Source organism: Schistocerca nitens, chromosome 3 (genome assembly GCF_023898315.1).
Source record: "Schistocerca nitens isolate TAMUIC-IGC-003100 chromosome 3, iqSchNite1.1, whole genome shotgun sequence".
NCBI classification, from domain to species: domain Eukaryota; kingdom Metazoa; phylum Arthropoda; class Insecta; order Orthoptera; family Acrididae; genus Schistocerca; species Schistocerca nitens.
In genome coordinates this window covers 590,271,943-590,287,781 of record NC_064616.1, presented here as the reverse complement: position 1 = coordinate 590,287,781, position 15,839 = coordinate 590,271,943, and the positions used below count along the sequence as shown (strand labels likewise).

At 39.1% G+C, this 15,839-nt stretch overlaps 1 protein-coding gene across 1 annotated transcript in view; it reads left to right on the top strand.

Moving 5' to 3' along the window:
• Positions 1 to 15,839, top strand: part of LOC126248505 (protein purity of essence) — a 446,891-nt gene that overhangs the window by 14,013 nt on the left and 417,039 nt on the right. Inside the window, 1 exon segment of the mRNA XM_049949542.1 lies at positions 12,160 to 12,257. Within this exon segment, the coding sequence (XP_049805499.1) occupies positions 12,160 to 12,257 (98 nt within the window).

The window sequence follows — 15,839 nt, the reverse complement described above, 5'->3', positions numbered from 1 at the left end:
AAACTTTGAGGTTCGCCGATGACATTGTAATTCTGTCAGAGACAGCAAAGGACTTGGAAGAGCAGTTGAACGGAATGGACAGTGTCTTGAAAGGAGGGTATAAGATGAACATCAACAAAAGCAAAACGAGGATAATGGAATGTAGTCAAATTAAGTCGGGTGATGTTGAAGGTATTAGATTAGGAAATGAGACACTTAAAGTAGTAAAGGAGTTTTGCTATTTGGGGAGCAAAATAACTGATGATGGACGAAGTAGAGAGGATATAAAATGTAGACTGGCAATGGCAAGGAAAGCGTTTCTGAAGAAGATAAATTTGTTAACATCGAGTATAGATTTAAGTGTCAGGAAGTCTTTTCTGAAAGTATTTGTATGGAGTGTAGCCATGTATGGAAGTGAAACATGGACGATAAATAGTTTGGACAAGAAGAGAATAGAAGCTTTCGAAATGTGGTGCTACAGAAGAATGCTGAAGATTAGATGGGTAGATCACATAACTAATGAGGAGGTACTGAATAGGATTGGGGAGAAGAGGAGTTTGTGGCACAACTTGACCAGAAGAAGGGATCGGTTGGTAGGACATGTTCTGAGGCATCAAGGGATCACCAATTTAGTATTGGAGGGCAGCGTGGAGGGTAAAAATCGTAGGGGGAGACCAAGAGATGCATACACTAAGCAGATTCAGAAGGATGTAGGTTGCAGTAGGTACTGGGAGATAAAGAAGCTTGCACAGGATAGAGTAGCATGGAGAGCTGCATCAAACCAGTCTCAGGACTGAAGACCACAACAACAACAATAGGTATGGATATGGCTGACAGGGTGAACAGTTTTCAGTTGTCGGCTATGATGGGGGACAGTGCGTTGTCTCTAATAAAATTTCTTCAACTATTCGGATTTTTGGATGAAGTCGTGAAGTGCTCAGTATGTCGTGAAGAAATGAGGCTTACTTAAAGTTCCGGCGTCTCGGACCAGGGACGGCTGTATGTGGAGATGTAAGGATAACAGGTCAAGGGAAGAGTTCTATCCCAATTTATGGGATCGGGAGCTGCTGTGGCGCTATGTAGGTCAAGGGAAGTGTCCGATTCCAGATTATATTGTGTTTTGTGATGTCTTTTTTTCGTTGTTTTGTGTGGTTTTGTATGTGGGTGGGTGTCTAACTTTGTTTATATTTAGTTTGTCCCCACCCAAAAACCCCCTATTTCCCACGCTTGTCCCGTTAGTGTCATTAGGCTTTTTGTGGAAAGTGTGTGTGTTTGTTTTTCGATGTATTTTCGTCCTCATAATGTGTACGTAACGACTTTATATGCGCCATATTGGAATCGTGGTTTATGGTCGTTTCCGCCATGTTTGTGACGTCATGGGTCAAAGCAGATGGGCGGGATCGGACACTTCCGTATTTCCCCATGACACGTTCTTCCCTATACAAAACAAGCTGCACTTCTCTGAACTTTTTTGATGTCCATCAGTCCTATCTGGTAACGATCCTATACTACACAGCAATACTCCAGAAGAGGATGGAGAAATTTAGTGTAGGCAGTAGATTAGCTGTATCCTCTAGGTGTTCAAAAATTTTCCCACACATTCTCTTCAATTTATGTTAGATGCACTTTCCACATTACTCTGTTCTCATATGTATTGACTTAAATGAAACACTTTTTTATCCTTGTTTCACAAACTTTATCATTACAGTGCAACCTAGGTTTTGGGTTGTAAACCCATTTTCTAATAAGTAACTGATCTCAAAGATGAGAACCAAGCAAAGAGAAACATGTCTACTTTTTAAACTATTGATTTTTTACTTAAGCAGTTAAAATTACCTCTGTTGACAATTTTGACAAAATTATTTATGAATTTACAAAATTCATTAGGACAGCACTGATGATAACTATGGTTAACCATAATTAGGAGTACAGTTATGCACAGGAATGGAATTTATGCGAATGAAGGCACCAAGGTTCTTCGGTGTAGGGTTTGCAGTATTGTCTAGAAGGGCCTAGTAATTGAACTGAGTTTGTTCGTTCGGCAATAAATGTGGGGATACATGCATGTTTCTTAATTTCTGAAATTTCTAGCTGAGTTAGTTTTTCACCCTTTCCTTTTATGTACAGGACTTCTGTATCTATAGATTGTGTATCTGTGATTTTAATTTATGCAGTGTTTGGCAATGGATGAATCTGTCTTCTTTAATTGCAAAATTCTGTGGTATTCTCTGAGCAGATTGACCTCCCTGTCTGTCCAAAATAGCAACGCTGCCACACTCAGCAAATGATCTTACAAATCCCTTCCTTTGTTTCATGGTGTCTATTTGTTTATCTTTTGAAATGTAGACACAACTACCTACTGTCTCTGGGACATAGAAAAGTAGAGGAAAATTCTTTTCTTTTAAAACATTGCTTGTCCTGTTTGAAGTTTCACCTATAAAAGGTAAATTGTACCAATTCCTTTTTGATCTATGGTGTTCACTGGGTACAGTAGCTGTCTGGTTTGCTTCTTCTGTTTTTATTGAGAATTTTGTCATTAATGGTGGAATCAAATTCATTATTTGTGCCTATTGTTCTCATTGTATTATATAGTGAGGATAGAAAGGAGACAGTGGGTCATGTCGTGGAATGCTGCATGTTTGTAGGATGTCGAGAGGAAGGTGGGAATGTGGTAGTGAAGACATCATTTCCTCTAAATTTCAAATTTATGGTTGCTGTTTTCTATCTGTAAACTGATATCCAGGAAATTAATACTGAAACTTACTAATTCCACATTGACCTCTTTGCTAGTTGCTATTGATTCTTATTGTCCAAGATCTTATGAAGTTGTCTAGTGGAATCTTTCCACATACAGAGAATATCATAGACATATATATACACCTATACAAGAAATTTTTGTGTGGCCTTTTTGTGTTATCCAACATTAATGCTTCATTTATTGTATTGTACTGTATTTATCAGACCATGCCATGCATATTGTTTTAAATCTGTGGTTTTACTGTGCCTTATCCATCTGTTCATTGTGTTCTTTGTTAATACCTCCCTTTCTCACATTTATTCCCTAAATATTCTTTTCCTACCTGTTTGTCAACTAATGTCTTACTTATACAGTGCTATTTCATAAAGTCATTTGAAGCTATTTGAGCTGGCTGCTATTACCTTATGCCTGTAGTGGCTACCTTCATACCAGTGAAGCCAATTTTAGACCCAGTTTTTATATATTTCATTTTTCTGTTGAACATCAAAAGTTCTGAAACCTGACTTACACTCGTATCAACTGCTGAACATAAAATCTATAGAGTGAGTAGTCCTTTTTTTTCATTCCATAGTTGGTATGGCACTGAGAATATTCAGTATCAGAATAATCTTTTTAGTATTTGATGAATGGGAGCAACATTGAGTATGTTCTGAGACAATATTGTGACTTTTTCTTTGACCATGGGAATTATGTTGTATTTGTTTCATCACCTTTCAGTTACTATATTAAATATTTATTCTATCTCACCATTCACGAACGTCGATGTATGCAACAGTATGGCCCATATTGTTACAGGGATTTCAAATGTTTTTCTTTCATAGGATATGGTATGGCACCAGCTTTGGTCTCTAAAACTTCTTAAGTTTCGATGATTGACATACATACATCTTAATGGTAGTCATTGGGATTTTATACGTTCTGCCCGTAGAAAATTATCTGCTAAACTATTTTTCAGTATGAACCACAGTGGTACAATAGTATTCAATTTGCATTATAAAAGTCAGAGAGGGATGTTCTATTGTATCTTCATGCTCATCAAATTCACTTTGCACATTAGTAGCCTAGTGCGTGGGGTCATATTGTCTCGTAACATATCCTCCTTTGGAAGCAATAGCTGCGCTATTAGATGATAATGATAACCAAATCGTTTCAACAGAGGTATGGGGTGGATAACCACAAAATGTTAATTATACAGCAAAACATTTTACATAAAGGCAGGCAATTTCAGCAATAAAAAATATTTTTGCACAATAAAAGTACAATTTTCTTTAAAGAACTATTAATGAAAATTTAAAAAAAATACGTGCACACATTATGCCCAAAAAACCAGTTGGTATGAAATATAGAGATACCAGAAATTGGTGGCTAGGTTTATACACAAAAATACGTAATTGTGATTGCATATTCTCCTGAATTCGCCCTTTTATCTATGTCAGAATGTTGTGCAACAGATACTGGGCAAGCCATGCATATTTTTTTATTCATAAACAAATAGAGTAGCATATACGGTAGAGTACAAGAATTAAATATGATATTAACTTAGCTAGTACATATTCAGGATGATTTAGCTGAGTTGTTCACCTAAAATATTTCTGGAACCATTTACACTTTCGTAATTCTGTTTTCACTCATGTTAATTGTGAGAAAGTCCTCACTAAATGGCATTTAGTCTCTTTTCGCAGTTATACACTACTGGCATTAAAATTGCTACACCACGAAGATGACGTGCCACAGATGCGAAATTTAACCGACAGGAAGAAGATGCTGTGATATGCAAATGATTAGCTTTTCAAAGCATTCACACAAGGTGCCTTTCTGGACACAGAAAATGTTCGACTGCTGCCCTGGCCAGCACATCCTCCAGATCTCTCACCAATTGAAAACATCTGGTCAATGGTGGCCGAGAAACTGGCTCGTCACAGTACACCAGTCACTAGTCTTGATGAACTGTGGTATTGTGTTGAAGCTGCATGGCCAGCTATACCTGTACATGCCATCCAAGCTATATTTGATTCAATACCCAGCTGTATCAAGGCCGTTATTACGGCAAGAGGTGGTTGTTCTGGGTACTTATTTCTCAGGATCTATGCACCCAAATTGTGTGAAAATGTAATCACTTGTCAGTTCTAGTGTAATATATTTATCCAATGAATACTTGTTTATCATTTGAATTTCTTCTTGGTGTAGCAATTTTAATGGCCAGTAGTGTATTAATTACAGATAGATCTTTTATCAGCTTTGCTTTTTTCAATTGAAGTATAGCGATTTCTGCTATTATTGTATTTGTAAAATAGATGGATTTAACGACTTTTCACTCTTCAAAATCTGAATACTTGTTTCGGAGTAATTCCAATATTTAGAACTTAGGCTATATATGTTTTAAACATCAAACCGATTGCTGTCTTATGCAGCAGTTCATGATTTCATGTCCAATCAAGGAAATAAGTTGTGTCCAGTAAGGGGGAAACAATTCCATCCTTTTCCAAATAGTATATCTTTCAATCCGGAGTAATACTGGTGCATTAATGTGTAGAGAATAGAGAGACATAGTAATACACTAACTGAGAAAAGGAATGAAGCATCCAGAAGGTGTAGTCACATGTCATTGTAACTATGTACATGTATGCAACCCCCCCCCCTCCCCCACCCATGGACATGTAAATGATGAGAGTCTCAATTGCCTGTGACAGGTAGAACGGCCACCAGGGTGCATTAGTGGTGGTAAAGTTTAGTGTTATCAGACCCGGTAAGGCATATAGGGAGTATGAACAGCATCAGATGTTTAGTGATCACCGTGAAAAACATAAATATGCCATATGCTTATATGAAACAGAATTATCAACAAGTGATATCCACTATGTGATCAAAAGTATCCGGACACCTTGCTGAAAATGACTTACAAGTTTGTGGCGCCCACCATCGGTAATGCTGGAATTCAGTATGGTGTCAGCCCACCCTTAGCCTTGATGACAGCTTCCACTTTCGCAGGCATACGTTCAGTCAGATGCTGGAAGCTTTCTTGGGGAATGCCAGACCATTCTTCACAGATTGCTGCACAGAGGAGAGGTATCAATGTCAGTAGATGAGGCCTGACACGAAGTCGGCACTACAAAACATCCCAAAGGTGTTCTATAGAATTCAGGTGAGGACTCTATGCAGGTCAGTCCATTATAGGGATATTATTGTTGTGTAACCATTCCACCACAGACTGTGCATTATGAACAGGTGCTCGATCGTGTTTAAAGATGCATTTGCCATCCCCGAATTGCTCTTCAACAATGGGGAGCAAGAAAGTGCTTTAAACATCAATGTAGGCATGTGCTGTGATAGTGCCACACTAAACAACCAGGGCTGCAAGCCCCCTCAATGAAAAACACGACCACACCATAACACCACTGGGTCATTCCATGTCAGTTCAACCAGGGGCTCCAGCTCATAGTCTCAGATTTGACTGAAATTCAGTACACTAATTCTACCATGTGTGGAACACTCATGTACAAAGTATTAGTTTCCCCTGCCAATTAGTTCCATAATTATGACTTGTGAAAGAAGATGGTGTGACCCGGAAATTGCAACCCGCATGTGGCAATGTATCTTCAGACCCAACTTCACATCTTAATAACTTTGGAACTATTCCACACATTCCAGTGAAATTTTTACAACCCAGTAACATGCATTTAGAGAACACACTCCATGAATCAAAACACCAACAACATATTTCTGAGGGGAAAATAAAAAATTCCAAAATGTTATTAAAAAAATGTAATACGTTAAAAGGTACATATTGTAGGTGCCCTCTATGCCAAACATAATTCACTCAAAAAGGGTACAATTTTTTTGTGGTTAGCTTAATGTGGCCTAAACACACACAGAACTCATCTTTCCCATATCAGTCACAAAAACTGAGTTACATGCACACGAAAATACAAAAATTTGAAAAATTACCTGAAAAACATGGATTTTCAAAGTGTGGTAGCACAAAAGGGACAAGTGGTATCCAAGCCAAATTTCACACACTGCATAAGTAGACCATAATGATACACATCTCAAAATTTCAGCATGTTATTGCAAGACATTTGTGTACAATGGAAGTTGACAGATGTATTTGGTGATGTGACCATTGTTCCACAACACAATTTTGTAAAAACATATCGTAAACTGTTCCGCCTTTTCTTATCCTCTAGCACAACTGTTTAATCACTAAGCAACAACATAGAGACATATTAACACAACCTATCATTAATGTTTACTGCACCTTAACTTCTAAAAACCAGTCGATTGTGCTTCGAACAGAAGTTCTCCCACACTTTAACAACTGTACTTTGAACATTGAGTGGCAAATTGTACTCTCTTCCTGACACTGTGGTAGGAACTGGAACTGTCATAAGAATATGTTCGAAAGGAATTCAACACCTGTCTGCCAAGCGTGGCCAATGAAATGATCTTGCTGGTCCTGCTGTTGCCATGAAGTTCACAAATACATCACCTTCTGCTTCACAGCACTCTGCAACACATCCTAAGTACCATTAGTCATCATAAACAGCAATAACATAGCAACCTGGTTGTATGATGTTGCTTTTGCTTCTGAATCCTGTGTCAGACACACTGTGAAGACACATGTTGTACATGAACCTATAGTTATAACCAGACAGTCTGCTCATCTGCACATCGTCAGAGTCCGCTGGAGAGAAGTGATGATGGCTCCTTGTGCCTGCAACAGTTTTAACGTGTTCTAGTCTGCTTTTTAGCAACCCTTCAACTGATTTCACCTCATCTTTCGAAACATAGAATGATTGTATGCCAGAGATATTTTTCTGTACCCAGGTAAATAATTGAAGAGGTGTTAGAATGTGACCTTCTGTAGGGTGCTGCAGACTAGCTCGTGATTCCATGCACTTAATGGTAACACCAATACCATCACATACATTTCTACCATGACTTGTTGCGAAAAAATTCCATTCTGCGTGAATCTGAAAATCATGGTAATGCATGCATAAATTTTTGAGATTTTTACAGTTTTTGTATTGACTAGTTGCCCCATCACTGAAGTATTTCACAAAATGTATGTAAGGCAGCTTGTTTTTCATATGCCATGACAGTGCGAATGTGGGCATGAACTGCAATGGCATCATGAATTAAACAGTCACTAAAAATGCACAGGTTCGTGACACACATCACCTGATTCACCTCTATAGTAAATCGCAAATGGTTAGAGAGTTGCTTGACTGTTGTCCCAATGATATCCTTGGATGTCACACACTAGCAGCTTCATTGCATCTTTGTAATCCAGACCAGAATCCTTTATAGCAGCAAACATCAGCTTAGCATTTTGATGGGTCTCACATACACAAACATTGTGTGTGCCCCTTGAACTTACAGGCACAACCCGTTTTGGCCAAAGATTGAAAAAAATATGATAAACCTACTTTGGTATTGGGATACTTTTCCTTGAATTCTACATATAGTTCTGATATGTTGCATAGCAACAGTCTTTTTTTGCATCTGTACACGTACAGTTCCCATTTTCACTGTTACATAGTCTTTTTTTTTTCCAGGCATTATTCAGCTGTAGTCATTATTTTCATAAAACTCCAACACTAGTGCCTTTATTTCTGAACTCAATTGCTTACCCTGAGCCTGCTGAAGTTGTGGAAGCACTCCTTGGGTTGCTTTTATTTTCCTAGCTTGCTTTACCATATATGTAGAAACATTGACTTCCTTTGCAGTGTAGTCAATAGACCAACTGGAAGGCGCAAGGGTAAGAATAGCTACTTTTTTCTGGCGTGTGGATATGGCACATTTTTCTTTCAAATCATACACAATTTTGTCCAAATCAGAGCATTTCTGGCATGATTTCTGTTCGTTTGGAACAGATAGTTCTTCCTATTTTATGTTTTAATTCCATTTGAGCGTCTTGTAGTTTTCGTCTACCATAGCTGGGCCTGTCTCTTTTCCCAACTTTGTACGTCTTCATGGGAGACAAACCAAGAGCAGTCACTGAAGTATTTAATTGCTTATCCGCTGTGGTTGTAGGTGACTGATACTCTTCGTCACTGTCATGTAAATTATCAGAATATTCTTCATTTTTTAGCAGTGTAACCCACCTGGAACATAACTTTTGTCCTGGTTTCATGTTAAGTCCCATGCACTGATTCACTTTCAATACTGATTTTATATCAATTTCTCTGAGGCTACATTTCACTGTCTTCTTATGAATCTGAAATGGATCAAAACAACTTCTTTGTAAGAAAGAATACTTATCCAGAAACACTTTCATATGATGATAACAAACACTAAAGTTTCCTGGAACTGTACTTCTTGTGCCCACAGGGTGTATCCCAGATCTCCATAGCAACAAATCTTGGTCCGATTCATCCAGATCATACAGTACAAAGTGAATGCCACATTTTGTTCCATATGTTGTTTTATGACATTCAGATGCTTGTGCTCTACCAATACTGCAACTTGTTTGAACAAAAGCACCACTAGTACACTCTTCTGCCTCCATACTGACTTTCCAAAACAGTACTGACCAGTCTGAACTAGAAACTTAAAAACATGGGTAACCTGTAATTGTTACTTGTTTCCTTTGTTGTTTCTGCCTAAGAATGACTCATTGTGGCCCTGAAAACTACCGTTGTTTAACTTTCTGTTGCCTAATGGTTCCCAACAATTGCTGCAGCTTTATCTGAAACAATCTGTCTGCATCATCACTATTACTTGCTAAATCGTGTTAAAAGAAACGTAACCAATTACACATGTCACCTTTTATTGTACACAAATGCCTTGCAATAACAAGTTGAAATTTTGCCACATATTATATTATGGTCTACTTACGCAATGTTTGAAATTTGGCTTGGATATCACTTGTCCCTTTTGTGCTACCACACTTCGAAAATCCATGTTTTTCAGGTAATTTTTCAAATTTTTGTATTTTCGTGTGCATGTAACTCTGTTTGTGTGGCTGATATGGGCAAGGTGAGTTTTGTGTGTGCGTTTAGGCCACATTAAGCTTAGCACAAAAAAATTTATACCCATTTCGAGTGAATTATATTTGGCATAGAGTACACCTACAACATGTACCTTTTAACGTATTACATTTTTTAAATAACATTTTGGAATTTTTTATTCTCCCTCAGAAATATGTTGTTGGTGGTTTGATTCATAGAGTGTGTTCTCTAAATGGATGTTATTGGGTTGCAAAAATTTCACTGGACTGTGTGGAATAGTTCCAAAGTTATTAAGACCTGTAGCTGGGTCTGAAGATAGATTGCCAGATGAGGGTTGCAGTTTCTGGTTCACGCCACCTTCTTTCACAATCCATAATTCTGGAACTAATTGGCAGGGGAACTTAAAATTTTGTACACGAGTGTTCCACACTTGGTAGCATTGGAGTGCTAAATTTCAGCCAAATCTGAGACTATGAGCTGGAACATTTTCTCAAATTGGTTGAATTGACATGGAATGACCCCACTGCCACCTAATTTTACTGTTGGCTCTGCACACGCTGGCAGATGACGTTCACCAGGCATTCGCCATACCCACACCCTGCCATCGGATCGCCACATTGTGTACCGTGATTTGTCACTCCACACAATGTTTTTCTGCTGTTCAGTCGTTCAATGTGTACGCTCCTTACACCAAGCAAGGCGTCGTTTTGCGTTTACTGTTGTGATGTGTGGCTTATGAGCAGCTTCTCGGCCATCCAAGTTTTCTCACCTCCCAACTAACTGTCATAGTACTTGTAGGGGATCCTGATGCAGTTTGGAATTTCTGTGTGTTGGTCTAGATAGATGTCTGCCTTTTACACATTACGACCTCCTTCAACTGTTGGCAGTGTGTCAGTCAACAGACGATGTCGGCCTGTAAGCTTTTGTGCTGTACGTGTCTCTCCACGTTTCCACTATACTGTCACATAGGAAACAGTGGACCTAGGGATGCTTAGGAGAGTGGAAATCTCGCGTACAAACGTATGACGCAAGTGATACTCAATCACATGACCACGTTCAAAGTCTCTGAGTTGAGTGGAGCACCCCATTCTACTCTCACGATGTCTAATGACTACTGAGATTGCTGATGTGGAGTACCTGGCAGTAGGTGGCAGCACAATGCACCTAATATGAAAAACTTATGTATTTGGGGGTGTCCAGATACTTTTGATCACATAGTGTAGTTTGAAAGGTGCCTAATTATGTTTCATTATTTGGCCCAGCTGGTCAAATTGTGCAATATCCGGAATTTTAGGAGCATTTAGATTTTACAATGGCTCGATGTTGAACTGCATGGGAATGTGGAACCAGGCATACTAGTTGTCAAGGTTTTTGTTTACCACATCTGACCACAGCAAGGAAGGATTGTTGTATTGTGCACCAAACACATTGTAACACCTTCGCTTTTACGCCTGTCATCAAAGAACAAGTAATGGACCCCGTGCAATATTCTGTGTCATCTCACCATTGGTTGGAAACTGGCAGCAGCAGCAGCAGCAGGACTAGTGAATTGCCACCCCTTGTGTAGGCTGCTGTTGACATCACTGCACAGATTGCAGCATTTGAATGGGTGCTGTGACTGGGATATGTGGACTGCTGACAAATGGCATCACATTGTGTTCAATCATCAAACATGGTTGTATACTACTCTGGATGACCAACATCAGAGTGCAGGGGGGTGACCTAGAGAAAGGAACCATTTTCCTTACATCTTGGTGAGGCCCAACGTTGTTAATCCTGGCATGATGGTGTGAGGAGCCATTGGGTATGATGTGAGGTCACAACTGGCAGTGAGTGAGGAAACTTTGATGGCATAGTGGTACGTCAGAGACGTCCTGCATCATCATACGTTACATCTTGTGCGACAGTATTGTGATGCCATTTTTCAACAGAGCAATGCTCGTCCACGCGTGGCAAGTGTCTGGACTGTCTGCATTATGATTAGGTACTCCTGTAGCCAGCAAGATCACCAGATTGTCCGTGATAGTGTGTGTGTGGGCTAGCTTGTACTTCTACTCTGACCTAGTGCTAGTATCCTCGATAACCAGGATCAATTACAACATTTGTGGGGCATCTTGTCTCAGGAGACAATTCAGTGGCTTTATTGCATCCTTCCCAACCAAATCAGCGCATACATCTAGGCCATGGGGGGGGGGGGGGGGTGGTAACTGAACTCGTTCTGCCAGGTTATTTGTCTCTGCGATAATGACAGATACCATCTCAAACCTGTAAGTTCCGTTTTGTGTGCTCTTTCCCTTCTGAGAGCTTCACTATTTTGTCAGACAGTATATTTCAAGGCATACGTTTGAAACTTACCGTTAAAACACTGTTTTTGAGACTGTCCTCACTAAACCTTCACAAAAAATCTAATGAATAGTGGTAATTTCTGCAATAGTTTTTCTTAATTTACACTTTCTTGTTTATTTTTTTCAGTGAGATAGTCTTCATGAACCCTGATACAGACGATGAACCTTTCCTGACATCATTCACCGTATTGGCAGCAGATGGCTTTTCTACTGCCATATCAACAGGTTAGTGTCGATAACAAAAATACAATTACTTTTTTGCTCCAATTAGAGGTGTGTTTTTCTTGAAAGACGATTTTGTGTACCGTATTATGCTGTAGAAGTTTTACATTACAATGCTCTATCTTGGTGAAAGATGTTTGAGGCATAAAAAATTATTTGTACTGTAGTATTTATGATGATAAAAGCTGTATATTTGGTAAATCACACGTGACGTGTGGGTTTGTTTCCATGGGGTGGCACAGTTCCACAGAGTAATGTAATTATATTATTTTACCTGGTGGTGATTGGTTGGTCAAAACTGGTGGAGAATAAAGATTTATTGCATCAGCAGCTCTTGGCAGTACTTAAAATTCTTAAAATATTTATGGTGTGTGTGTGTGTGTGTGTGTGTGTGGTACCACCAGCACAATAGATGTTGCTCAAAGTTAGCACATTGTGTCACAGCCTGACATAAACTAAGCAGTTCAAAGTTGTGAACAACATAGTGTATGGAAACCCTGATGCTAAGTTGACAGCCAAAAACATGGTGGAGTGAACATTACTGCAGTTGGCGACAGCATTAATGGTCTCTAGTCGCACAGCATACCAGGAATGCTGCATTGTCAACTCAGCTGGAAGTGTGTAAACGGTAACTATGTTACAGACAGCTGCAATAGTGAAAGTTTAATCTATGTTGCTACAGTCTGGTTCATAGTGTACTACAAACCGTATCGTGATAAATGTAGTAAGTGTACCTGATAAATATTGGATACACGTTGTTGTTGTTGTTGTTGTTGTTGTCTTCAGTCCTGAGACTGGTTTGTTGCAGCTCTCCATTCTACTCTATCCTGTGCAAGCTTCTTCATCTCCCAGTACCTACTGCAACCTATATCCTTTTGAATTTGTTTAATGTATTCATCTCTTGGTCTCCCTCTAAGATTTTTACCATCCACGCTGCCCTCCAATGCTAAATTTGTGATCCCTTGATGCCTCAGAACATGTCCTACCAACCGGTCCCTCCTTCTTGTCAAGTTGTGCCACAAACTCCTCTTCTCCCCAATTCTATTCAATACCTCCTCATTAGTTGTGTGATCTACACATCTAATCTTCAGCATTCTTCTGTAGCACCACATTTCGAAAGCTTCTATTCTCTTCTTGTCCAAACTATTTGTCGTCCTTGTTTCACTTCCATACATGGCTACACTCCATACAAATACTTTCAGAAACGACTTCCTAACACTTAAATCTATACTCGATGTTAACAAATTTCTCTTCAGAAACGCTTTCCTTGCCATTGCCAGTCTACATTTTATATCCTCTCCACTTCGACCATCATCAATTATTTTGCTCCCCAAATAGCAAAACTCCTTTACTACTTCAAGTGTCTCATTTCCTAATCTAATTCCCTCAGCATCACCCGACTTAATTCGACTACATTCCATTATCCTCGTTTTGCTTTTGTTGATGTTCATCTTATACCCTCCTTTCAAGACACTGTCCATTCTGTTCAACTGCTCTTCCAAGTCCTTTGCTGTCTCTGACAGAATTACAATGTCATCGGTGAACCTTAAAGTTTTTATTTCTTCTCCATGGATTTTAATACCTATTCCAAATTTTTCTTTTGTTTCCTTTACTGCTTGCTCAATATAAAGATTGAATAACATCGGGGAGAGGCTGCAACCCTGTCTCACTCCCTTCCCAACCACTGCTTTCTCTTTTATGCCCCTCGACTCTTACAACTGCCATCTGGTTTCTGTACAAATTGGAAATAGCCTTTCGCTCCCTGTATTTTACCCCTGCCACCTTTAGAATTTGAAAGAGAGTATTCCAGTCAACTTTGTCAAAAGCTTTCTCCAAGTCTACAAATGCTAGAAACATAGGTTTGCCTTTCCTTAATCTATTTTCTAAGATAAGTCGTAGGGTCAGTATTGCTTCACGTGTTCCAACATTTCTGCGGAATCCAAACTGATCTTCGCCGAGGTCAGCTTCTACCAGTTTTTCCATTCGTCTGTAAAGAATTCGCGTTAGTATTTTGCAGCTGTGACTTATTAAACTGATAGTTCGGTAATTTACACATCTGTCAACACCTGCTTTCTTTGGGATTGGAATTATTATATTCTTCTTGAAGTCTGAGGGTATTTCACCTGTCTCATACATCTTGCTCGCCAGATGGTAAAGTTTTGTCTGGGCCGTCAGTAGTTCCAATGGAATGTTGTCTACTCCCGGGGCCTTGTTTCAACTCAGGTCTTTCAGTGCTCTGTCGAAATCTTCATGCAGTATCGTACCTCCCATTTCATCTTCATCTACATCCTCTTCCATTTCCATAATATTGTCCTCAAGTACATCGCCCTTGTATAGACCCTCTATATACTCCTTCCACCTTTCTGCTTTCCCTTCTTTGGTTAGAACTGGGTTTCCATCTGAGCTCTTGATATTCATGCAAGTGGCTCTCTTTTCTCCAAAGGTCTCTTTAATTTTCCTATAGGCAGTATCTATCTTACCCCTAGTGAGATAAGCCTCTACATTCTTAGATTTGTCCTCTAGCCATCCCTGTTTAGCCATATTGCACTTCCTGTCGATCTCATTTTTGAGACGTTTGTATTCCCTTTTGCCTGCTTCATTTACTGTGTTTTTATATTTTCTCCTTTCATCAATTAAATTCAATATTTCTTCTGTTACCCAAGGATTTCTACTAGCCCTCGTCTTTTTACCTACTTGATCCTCTGCTACCTTCACTACTTCATCCCTCAGAGCTACCCATTCTTCTTCTACTGTATTTCTTTCCCCCCTTCTTGTCAATTGTTCCTTTATGCTCTTCCTGAAACTATCTACAACCTCTGGTTTATTCAGTTTATCCAGGTCCCATCTCCTTAAATTCCCACCTTTTTGCAGTTTCTTCTGTTTTAATCTACAGTTCATAACCAATAGATTGTGGTCAGAGTCCACATCTGCCCCTGGAAATGTCTTACAATTTAAAACCTGGTTCCTAAATCTCTGTCTTACCATTATATAATCTATCTGATACCTTCTAGAATCTCCAGAATTCTTCCATGTATACAACCTTCTTTTATGATTCTTGAACCAAGTGTTTGATATGATTAAGTTATGCTCTGTGCAAAATTCTACCAGATGGCTATCTCTCATTTCTCTCCCCCAATCCATATTCACCTACTATGTTTCCTTCTCTCCCTTTTCCTACTGTCGAATTCCAGTCACCCATGACTATTAAATTTTCATCTCCCTTCACTACCTGAATAATTTCTTTTATCTCATCATACATTTCATCAATTTCATCATCTGCAGAGCTAGTTGGCATATAAACTTGTACTACTGTAGTAGGCATGGGCTTCGTGTCTATATTGGCCACAATAACGCGTTCACTATGCTGTTTGTAGTAGCTTACCCGCACTCCTATTTTTTAATTCATTATTAAACCTACTCCTGCATTACCCCTATTTGATTTTGTATTTATAACCCTTTATTCACCTGACCAAAAGTCTTGTTCCTCCTGCCACTGAACTTCGCTAATTCCCACTATATCTAACTTCAACCTATCCATTTCCCTTTTTAAATATTCTAACCTACCTGCCCGATTAATGGATCTGA